At 39.1% G+C, this 10,980-nt stretch overlaps 1 protein-coding gene across 1 annotated transcript; it reads right to left on the reverse strand.

The window, feature by feature from the left end:
* Nucleotides 1-2,877: 2,877 nt before the first annotated feature.
* LOC108702728 (meteorin-like protein) lies at nucleotides 2,878-9,966 on the reverse strand. The gene is made up of 4 exons (XM_041578612.1): nucleotides 9,162-9,966; nucleotides 7,532-7,932; nucleotides 5,702-5,761; nucleotides 2,878-4,767 (listed from the first exon to the last, which is right to left on the reverse strand). Exons 1-4 carry the CDS (start codon nucleotides 9,284-9,286, stop codon nucleotides 4,451-4,453), a joined length of 903 nt encoding a protein of 300 aa, XP_041434546.1. The 5' UTR covers nucleotides 9,287-9,966; the 3' UTR covers nucleotides 2,878-4,450.
* Between the last annotated feature and the right edge of the window lie 1,014 nt (nucleotides 9,967-10,980).

Genomic DNA, 10,980 nt, shown 5'->3' on the forward strand with positions numbered 1-10,980 from the left:
AAAGTATAAATCATTTGTTTGATTAGGTTTGTGGTGCTGTAAGTTCATGTTTACTATACAAAATACAGCATTTATAGCCTTATACTATTTTAGACTTTACTTCCCCTTTAAATTATTTAAAACAGTAGACTAAAGTACCTGTTATTCAGAATGCTCAGGACCATGGGTTTTCCAGATATTCTGTAATTTGCCTTATGTCTACTATAAAATCGTTTAAACATTAAATAAATCCAATAGGCTGTTTTTGCCTCCAGTAAGGAGTAATTATATCTTAGTTGGGATCAAGTACAAGTTACTGTTTTATTATTACAGAGAAATGGAAATCATTTTTAAAAAACTTGGATTATTAAGTATAAAATGGAGTCCATGGGCGATGGCCTTTCCATAATTCAGAGCTTTCTGGATAAGGTTTCTGGATAACGGATCCCATACGTGTAGTAGTAGATGGAAAGACCCCTTATCCAGAAACAAAAGGTCCCAAACATTCTGGATAACAGGTCCCATACCTGTACTGCATTCTTTTTTTTTTTTGGCTTGCTGGATTCACTGACAATTTTATATTACATGTTGAATAGGAAGAATAGATACTCTAAATACAGTAAAATGAAAACCAGTTGCTTAGATTAGGTCTGTCTATAAGGTTGTCAAATTTAACATTAAAGTGAATTTCCCACTTAAATGTCTGGGGCTCTGCCTACTCTCCACACTCTCTTAAGGCTTCACGATTTTCAATTAGCTCATAGACATATTCCCTTATTCCTTACAGCTGTAACTGCATTGCTAAGGGAGACTACGTCAGTCTAGTAACAGAGAGATGGCCAATGCTCATACTGGCTCATACTGAAAGCACAGGATCAGGCACAATGGCCGGAGGTGGCTATCTACACCCCAATATTAAAACTAAAAAAATAAATTTATTTGTTCATGAATACAATATTTGAATAGTAGAATGAATGGCTTGCAATGTACAGTACACAGTGTAATTTAGTAATAAAAACGATACCATAGAAACCATAACATGCACAATGAAGGGATAAGGAAATATATAACCATGGCACTTCCATTTTGTCACGAGCAGAATTGCACATGGTTCCCCACGGATGCAAAACTTTGCATTCGATTTTGGTGAGCATAATTACACGGGAATTCGGGGAAAACTCCACATTTTGGCAGATTGCATTGATTTTAAGCCCTTCTTTACAACACAAAGGAGAATTCAACCGATAATTTAAAAAAAAACTACCCCCTACCCTAGATAGACCCCCCTCCCTCCTCCGCCCCAGCCTAGCTGCTACCCCGGGCAAATGCCCCTAAGTCTTTACTTACCCCTTGATGCAGATTCTGTCTAACAGAGTTCGGGGCAGCCATCTTCTGGCTCTTCGGCATATCTGCAATTTCTGTGACTTTCGACGCAAGTTATCGCAGAGCAGAAGATTGCTCCAACTGCGCATGTGCCCATTAAAGTCTATGGGCGTCTAAATCCTTTTGACGTGCGGCAAAATAATTTTGAAGCACTTCATTTTTTTTGGACGCACAATGCCATACAAGTCTATGGGCGTCATTTTCAGGGCGAAACAAGGCGAAAAAATTCGCCCATCCCTACTTAGAATTTATTACAAATGAGCCTTCTTGTTCACCGTATTACAGTTGTTATCAGTCCCTCATATTGTTGTAGCTTCTGCCCATTCCACTGCATATGTTAGTTATCAATTAAAATTATTTTATATGATGTCTCCTGGATATGTAAATTACCTACTTTCCATGCCTTTTGCCTGAATTCGAATTTCATTCTAGATCTAGGAAATCAATGTGCAAAAAAAAAAAAAAACATCCTAGCAATGTACTTGCCCTCACCCCATTAACCCAAAGAACTGTATACAAACCATTTCAAAGTAACCTATTTTCTAACCTTCAAAATACCAACTGCTTATCTGTCCCACTATCGTTGACTTTACAATACATACAATCAAGCATTTGGGATTCTTTTTCTTACTTAATTTATATTGTGAGAAGAAGGCACAAAGGGTGACAAAAATAAACTTGGAGAGTCTGTCTCAAGCCGGAGTTGGAACAGATGGGGGGGAGGGCCTGAAACTGAGCTGCTATTCAGACTTGTTGGGTGTAGGTGGGAACACCTCAATCAATCTGTGGCGAATAGCTTCACCCTTTTAAAAAGAGTGGAACTTTCTGCAGCTCAGACACTTAATTTAGTATATGTAAAATCCCTGCACACTTCACGAGCCATTTGCTGCTCATGATCTATTATAATACAGCTCATTGCATGGCTAATTACACATGAATATCAATGATTCCCTTTGTCTGTAGCAAAAGAAAGCACGACACAAAGAAATGTAGCTATGTTAATCGTACCTTTTTATTGCATTCTAATTCCTTGCAAGACAATGGTGAGCTGCTCCATATGTCACACTCATCTCCAGCTCATCTGTCTCCCACACAATACCCTTAGCTAATGAATTTACTATTTGAAATGTGCTCATGAGGAGACCCAGCCTAAAAAACATTCTATATATCTGTCCACAACACTAGTTTTAGATCCAGCACTTGGTGCTAAGTGCAGCATTCCCCAGGGCAAACGTGATTGTTAAATAATAAACATATTTTGCCTGTTCTGGTGCATTTTTTTAATAAAAGAAAATATATACTATATATATAGTGATCACAGGTTCTGCTTATGCTATTGATACACCCATGCGATGCTTTATGCGGTGCTGCCCAAATGTTTCCAAATCATGAGCTAGTTATTCACTATACTACAGTCCTAACCAAAGCCCCAGTGGAATCTCATGGCCCACTGGGCATAATATTTGGAGTAGGGAGCTAGGAGGAGGTACTGGGAAATAGAAAGACAGACAGGTATGACGCAAACAGTAAAACACTTTATTGACAGCAGGGTTAACAGAAGGTAGGAACTTGTATAGAAACAAGCAACAGGGCAAGATTAAGGATAAGTACTAGCATGGAAGGTAATAGGCAGGCATGCATGCACTTATGCTGGTAGGCAAGGCAAGGAAAAGTCAAATTTCAGTACAGGTTGACATGGTACAAGTCCAGTGTCCAGACAAGAGTTTGGCAAAATCAGGATAGGCCAATAACATAAGTATCTCATGGATAGCAGGAGGACATACCACCACCACCACAACAGTTACAATACTAAACTAGCAATGTCCTTTGCTGTCAGTGGCACACCCCATGCACTCTTGTATCACCTGGTGTTTAATGGACATGTGTTGCTCCTCTGCATGTCAGTGCTGTCGTTACCATGGCTTTACCAACTCAGTTATGCCAATGCTAAGCACTAGACAGGTATGACCACTACAACTCCATGTTTGGGGGTCAGATTAGAATATAATGATGATGTCACCTACAGTGGTAATTGCATCTCAAGCACTTTGGAGGCCATAGAAATCTCTTGGAGGGATACATCACAGCTATGGGCCTCCAGTTGACCATAGCCTAGAAGGCAGATTGTTAGATGAGTTTCCTGCTGTATTTGAGTACTTACTTCTCATCCCAGAATGCCATGTTATATATTGGAAGTCACTGTATGTCTACAGCCTGCCTCCAGATGGAGTTTAGGTGGTGGTAGATTATCACTTACCATGGCTTACTACATTTAGCAGTATCACACATTATAAAAAAAAAAGTATCAAACATCATAGCCAGTGGTGCAAGGAACAAAACATTATCACTAAAGAGAACCAAGTTTAACTGTGACCATTTGATCAGAATTCACATCACAAAAGCCAGCACTCAATATAGGGTGAATAATAAACTGAAATATACTGAATACTATTTTAGTGTGTGCAATGAAAGGGGGGGTTTACCTTTAAAAGAACTTTAAGAATGATGTAAGACAATTTACAATTAGTGTTTTGCCTGTTTTCCTTTTCTTTGCTAAGATTCAATGTGAGGTCAATGCAAGGAAACACTGACACTGGAATCTGTTTGAACTAAACAGAAAAGATTTCAGCTGAACCTGTTGGTACATATGCTCAACTTATGAGTAACCCTAGCCTTCATAGGAGCAACAGTTGTATGGGTCCCCAAATGGTCCAGTCTTGCCTAAACTGTTCCTTTTATTGGCCAAACTGGCCAAAGAACCTCATGTTGATACAGATACTTCCCTGTATGTTGCCAGAATTAGACATCAGGATCCTTTCAATACATGATGGAGGGCTGCAACTCATAGGATTTTTCAGGTACAGTATCTTCAGATCTCCCTTGGTTGCAAAGAGGAATACATTATTATTATGCAACCTTCTATCTCCAAGTAAGTATTAAGAAGTATGGCCAGGCACGTAACCAAAATGCAACATTAGCTTTGTCTTTGCTTGGTTGTCCTTTGTTTCTCCCATTTGGAAGAAAACACATTTACGAACTATACTGAAATTGGCAATTCAACTCCAGTCTGGAGAGAAGAGACTGAATTTCAGTCAGTTGGGAACTCACAGGGGTTATATTTCTGTAGTTTGGCTTCCTTATAAATGTGTAGAAAGTCTTTAAATCTGGGAGCACATCCCAGCCAAGCATCCCCAAAATGCTCACTGCCAGTGAACAAGAAATCTCCTGGCCCTTTCTTGACTCTGCATTGGAGTAGAGTTCTGATATATCCAGTCCACCCCCCAGTGGGATGGTCAGGTTGGAAGATGTGGTTCCTCTGTCTGTATATTCTCCAGGCACTGATGCCCACCAGTGATACATGAGACTCCAGATTGTGGCTCACATTCCTGATGGAGCCTCTCACCACTGTGCACAAACAAAAAAAAGAAATTAAGATGATATGATTATTGCAGAGGTTTCTCCCAAGCTATCAAAAATAAGTGGGAAAGGGGAGAAATTAGGGTAATTTAAAATTACAGTCACCATGAGAACAAGTCACTTGTACAAAGGAAAAAGTTCTAATGAGCAGATGAGGAGACAAGAGATTTTGCCTTTGGTGACTATTTTTTGCTTGGTTACAATAAGTATGCTGGGACATTAAGAAAATGACATGTGTCCAGGTTCATAGGGCGGGGGCATTGGTGTCCACTATTAACTGTTTGTACTTTTGTTGGACGATAGGATCCTTAATTAGCCATGTTGCCCTGTACCATGTAAACAATGGTGCTGTGTTCATAATTTAGAATGTACAGCTGTGGCACAATTGCCGTATTATACCAACACTGCAGATTCCATGAACCACAGCATCACAAGGGTTAAGAAGAACATTAGGCTGCTACACAATATGACTATGACACTTTCAAGACAGGGAGACCCTTATAAATCCCAGTATCACCACTGAAAAGTCCAACTTATTCCATCATGTCATGTTAACTAAATACACTCAGTTGAAGCAAAACAAAACACGAGGAATCCTGCACCATACCTTCCTGATATTAAGCTGAAAGGAGAAATGGATTATGACTGGAAATGAGCAGAAGAATTCAGCTAAATTGCAATACTCCAACACTCAGATAGGATCTACCCATCTACCCTGCTTTCCTTTCATTATACACCTTGGTGGTGTTTTTAACACAATTATACATTTTCATTCATGTTAGGATTAAAAATTACATTTTAATGTTTTTGCCATCGCATTCCTATCTGACTGGTGGAGGTATGGTGCAAATTAACTGAGTTCTGTATCGAGATTCAGCTCATTTCCAGACAAATAATTCATCTAGTGCATCTCACCACTTACCAAAATCACTGCTACACACGGCCATAAGCAGGTCTGCATTGTCACATGGGCGACAGGCAGCTGTAAAAGAACATATGGAAATGCAATTAAATGAGATCATCATTTATTCAGCTCTTTTAATTGAGCGGGAGCTTTTAACAGGACATTGCTACTACTCACTTCAAATAACCATTGCCTGGCAGCAATAATCTCCAGCAGAAAATGAAAGTCAAAATGACAGGAACTTGTATTGGAAATTCTAATAGAGATTCCTAAGAGAGGCTTTTATCCTAGGGTTGCCACTTTTGCTGGCGCCTAAACCCGAACAAAGGGGATGGGGCGGATAGCATTGGGGGTGGAGCAGTGGTGACATAAGAGGCAGACACATTGAAGTACGTGGAGTTATGACGCTAGGGTGGGGTTATTACATCACTAAAGGCACCCATAAACGGGCTGATAAAAGCTGCCGACAGACCGAGCCAGCAGCTTATTGGTCCGTGTGGGGCCATCCAATATCGCCCACCTCAATGTGGGCATATCGGATAGAGATCGGCTCATTTGGAGACATCGCCAAAGAGCAGATCTTGCTGTGTATGGCCACCTTTAGACGCAACTAGCTGGCTTTCCATGCAGTTTTCTCAATATTGTAAACCGGACAGAAAGTTTTGATGTCCAGTTCAAAACCACACTGGTGGCAACACAATCTCTTATCTATATTCTGCCTAATGAGTAAACCCAATCCTTTAATTACAGATTTGGGATCTATTATATAGAAATCAGTAATCCAGAAAGCTCTGAAAGCTCTGAAATACAGCAATACTAATTTATTAAAACAGTTTCTTATTTTTGATTGATTTGCTCTTTTTTGCTGTTGTTTCTGTAATAAGACATTAACCTCACTTGATAATGTATTGGCCAGATTAGTGTTCAATTTTCACAAGGCTGAAAACCGAACAGAAACTGGAGACCTGACCAGGCCTTAGAAAAACGGAACTGTTCCGGTCAAAACTGAACAGGTGGCAACCCTATTGTAGCCACACAGAGCAATCGCCTTTGGCTGCTGATAATAAGTCATTCTATACAGGTATGTGACCTGTTACCCAGAATGTTCGTGACCTGGGGTTTTCCAGATAAGGGATCTTTCCGTAATTTGGATCTTTAAACCTTGTCTACTGGAAAATCATGTAAACATTAAATAAACCCAAAAGACTGGTTTTGCTTTTAATAAGGAGTAATTACATATTAGTTTGTAAAAGTAAAAGGTACTGTTTTATTATTGCAGAGGAAATAAAGGAAATAACTTTGCATTTTTTTGGATAAAATGGGGTCTACGGGAGATGACCTTTCTGTAATTTGAAGCTTTCTGAATAACGGGTTTCCGGATAATGGATACCTGTAGCATACTAAAAGTTGACATAAAAGTAAACTACCTCTTTAAGGGGCTAAGCTACAATACAAAATGTATTTTTCTCACAAACGATACAGTTTTGACAATTGAGCTTAAATATGAATTCACAAATTAGGCTTCAAGTCCTGTAAAGTTTACACTATTTTTTTTCATTTTAGGAGGTTTGGAGATGTCAATAATCTTATATTTTAATCTCTTTTAATAATTTTTCATTTTATTCCAATGCCATACAGGAGGTAGTAGCACAAATATTTTCAATAGTAATTGCATATATAAATAACTTTACAATAATTTAGAATTTGTAATTAATTAATGCATATTGGAAAGTTCCTTAGATCTACATTTATTGTCATTATTAAAATGTTGGGAGGATCAAGGTCAACTCTTCACTAGTGGGCTGTTTTTTTGTGAACATATAGGCCCCTCGAAAGCTGCTGACTTACCTTCTCCAGGTGGCAGCTTCTGCAACCCCAGTCCTGTTCTTCTCTTGCTGAGCAGTTCATACTGAAAGCCCACAGTTCCACCTCCAATGTTCTGCTGTGGATTAGCCATCAAAAAGATGGTTACTCTGTGTGTTGTATCCATGCCAAAGCAATGGAGATGCTGCGTGCCATGGGCCTCATTCACAAGCAGGTGCATCTTGCCACCCTCCTCAATGTAGATGTCGGCCCCATGGAAGGAGGAAGATGGCTTAATGCAGGCAGTGGTGTACTTGCCATTGGCTAGGTTGGGTTCCAGAATAACACGTAAGGCTCGGGTTGGGTACATCCATAATAAGGAACCCTGTGTGCAACGGAGATGAATCTGTTCCACAGCACGGGAATGTGGATTTCGTATCAAACCACTGAAAAAGACACATACACCATATTAATAAACAAAGCGATAACAACAGTAGCACCAACAGGAGAAAAGGAGTCATGTTATTTATCTATATCTATATCTGAAGAAATAAGTAAAAAAAACTGGACTTGCTGTGTTTTTCTTGAAGACGTTTCACCGTCATCTGAGTTGTCCAGTTGATTTAACTTATTATTAAAGATATACCATAATTGAATGAGAATCTTCACAAACATCTACATGTCTGTCTCTATCTATCTATCTATCTATCTATCTATCTATCTATCTATCTATCTATCATCTATCTATCATCTCTCTCTCTCTCTCTCTCTCTCTCTCTCTCTATCTCACTCTCTCTCTCTATCATCTATCTATCTATCTATCTATCTATCTATCTATCTATCTATCTATCTATCTATCTATCTATCTATCTATCATCTATCTATCTCTCTATTTATCTATCTCTCTATATCTATCATCTCTCTATATCTATCATCTCTCTCTCTTTCTCTCTCTCTCTATTATCTCTATCTCTCTCTCTATCATATCTCTCTCTCTCTCTCTCTCATCTATCTATCATAATTTCCCGATACAAATGTGGATCTATAACTAAGGTAATGACAGACATGGTTCATCATCACAACTTTTCCCAGAAGGCAAATAGCACATCAGTTCATGTGGTGCCACCAAATATCTGGATTTAATGACAATTGCAAAAGAGTTGATTGATCGATATCACAGCAATAATTCTGGTCCTTTTGTAGCCACTTGCACACATGTGCCTCTCTCTCTCTCGCTCTCTCTCTCTCTCTCTCTCTCTCTCTCTCTATATATACACAACACTTGCTAAAGGATTTGTGTTAATGTGTCATTTCATTAAACACACTTTTGTAGATACTCCTGCCTGGTCCTGCTTCCTCTTCTATAATAAACACATACAAGCCTCTACACATGCTCACACATAGAGACAAACATACTGAGATGTGGCATTGCTAAATGTCAAATAACCTGGTTTCTGGTATTTTCTGTAGCAGGAAATGTCCTCTGAAATGGTTCAGGATTTTAAAGCTGACCAATTATGGAAGTATTTGTGATGACATAAGCAGAAGGCAAAACTCATTGCATGCTCTTACTCTATAAACTACAGTTAGTGCAATGTGAAGCATTAAACCTAGTACTGAGAAAGTGTAGGTTAATAGATGGAAATACATAGTGGGTGTAGAGGAGAGATCTTACCTTCCTTTCCAGCTGCAGGAATCCCCAGCAAAGCCCAACTTCAGCATCACCAGTAACAGCATCCCAGCCGCACACACCCAGTGCAACAGTTTGTGCCTCAACATATTGTTACTAACTGGATGCATCTTCTGATCTACAGGCTGTGTGTCTTTGCATGGCACTGCCTGCTCACTGCCAGAAAACCTGCCTGTCCTATCAGCATCAACTCTCAGCTTCCTGCTCTGAAAGAAAGAAGCCTCTATTCATGCACATCTATTCAAATGGCAATTACTGACTCACATCAGGCAATTCAAATAGTGGTATGGTTTGGACTAGTAATAAGCATAAGTATAGACCCCCTCCAATGTGTTGAACTGTGTGAATGTGATGTGTAAAGTTCTGGAGGCGCTTAAAGAATGACAATCACCAAACATGATGGTCCACTGTAGATCTTCATTGGTCCTGAGGTATTGGGGAAAAGGGGATCTTTATGACTTTGGGTTAGTTTATAGTGGGTTTAATTCTCCTTTAAGAACAAGGCCAAATAAGCATGCAAAATGAAATCAGACACACAAACTAAATATGAAGCAGGAGTAAGGGACTCATGACATCTGAGTCAGGTAAATTGGTTGATGGAAACAGGGGAAAACCCAAGGGTTTCAACCACTTCTTTTTTCATTTTACAGGAGGAGGAACTAGTTAATAAAGCTGCCTTTTAAAAGACCCAATTAAATTGGTTTTAGTGTAGTTTAAGTATACTTGTCAGGTTGACTCAATGTATAATAATGGAGCTTAGCACTGTGGTTACCAGATTACTTTACTTATGACATGATTCTTTCATGTCTGGCATTGTGCCCAAGATTTGTGAATTGTTATCTGGTGCCTTTATTGGAAAAAGGACCCCCCCATATAAACAGGCCGGTTAGTTTGACATCTGTGGTAAGATATTTTTTTCCAAATACTTTTTTTTGAAGCACAGTTAGGAACAGGTTAATGGTTAGTATACTTTGCATAAACGTCAGAATACATTGAAAAATGCAAATTACATTGGTCTTTCAATGCAATTTCAAGGGTATAACGTTTCCTGCATGCTGCGCTACCGAATGTTCATTTATAACTTAAAATATAAATTGAACTATATAACAGGTAAACACAAGGTGGCAGATTTACTAAAGGACGAAGTGTGAATTTTATAGAACGTTGCCTCTTTCGTCTGAGTTTCATTCGCACTTTAGACCTGTCGAACTGAAGATGAAGCTACATCCTCCTCAATCTTATGTCAGTGACATCATATCCTGTATGTCGAAAAGTAAAATGATAAAAAAACGATGGTGGTTTTTCATGTTTTAAAGCGGGATTGCCTTTAAAAGTTGTAGCTATGAAAATTCTTTGTTTTAACCGTTGTTTTACCATGCCACATTTTTTAGGGTGAGCTCATGTCTAGGACAATAAAGGATTTTTTTGTCTTTATTTTACTTCCTAGAACATTTTTAATAAGTGGCCAGTTCAAACATTTGCACCAACATCTGTAATAAAGACATATATATGACTTACATTTACCCGTCCTATTGACCTAAAAATTCGCCCTTTAGTGAATTTGCCCGAAGGTGTTTGAAAAAAGTCAGTAGGAAATAGAAGAGTAGGAAAGTAAGAAAACAGGGACCTGGATCCAGATTCCTCATGCTGCACCCCCTTTTAGTCCACAGGTATTTGGATAGGAGGTCCTGCAGTACTATTGTGCTCTCATAACAGGTAGTGGTGCGAAAGTTGTTGTGTGTGAGAACGCACGCATGCGTCCTGTCCGGCGCAGGCGCGGGCGCGCTAATGCGCGTCAGCGTCT

The sequence above is a fragment of the Xenopus laevis genome, chromosome 9_10S (assembly GCF_017654675.1).
Source record: "Xenopus laevis strain J_2021 chromosome 9_10S, Xenopus_laevis_v10.1, whole genome shotgun sequence".
NCBI lineage: Eukaryota > Metazoa > Chordata > Amphibia > Anura > Pipidae > Xenopus > Xenopus laevis.

Excerpts from the sequence above, each read along its gene's own strand:
- LOC108702728 (XM_041578612.1), bottom strand. The coding sequence starts at position 9,286 with ATGCATCCAGTTAGTAACAATATGTTGAGGCACAAACTGTTGCACTGG. Across the intron at positions 7,933-9,161 it reads TCCTGCAGCTGGAAAGGAAG|TGGTTTGATACGAAATCCAC; the intron begins GTAAGATCTCTC and ends TGTCTTTTTCAG. Across the intron at positions 4,768-5,701 it reads CGTGTGTAGCAGTGATTTTG|TGGTGAGAGGCTCCATCAGG; the intron begins GTAAGTGGTGAG and ends GTTTGTGCACAG.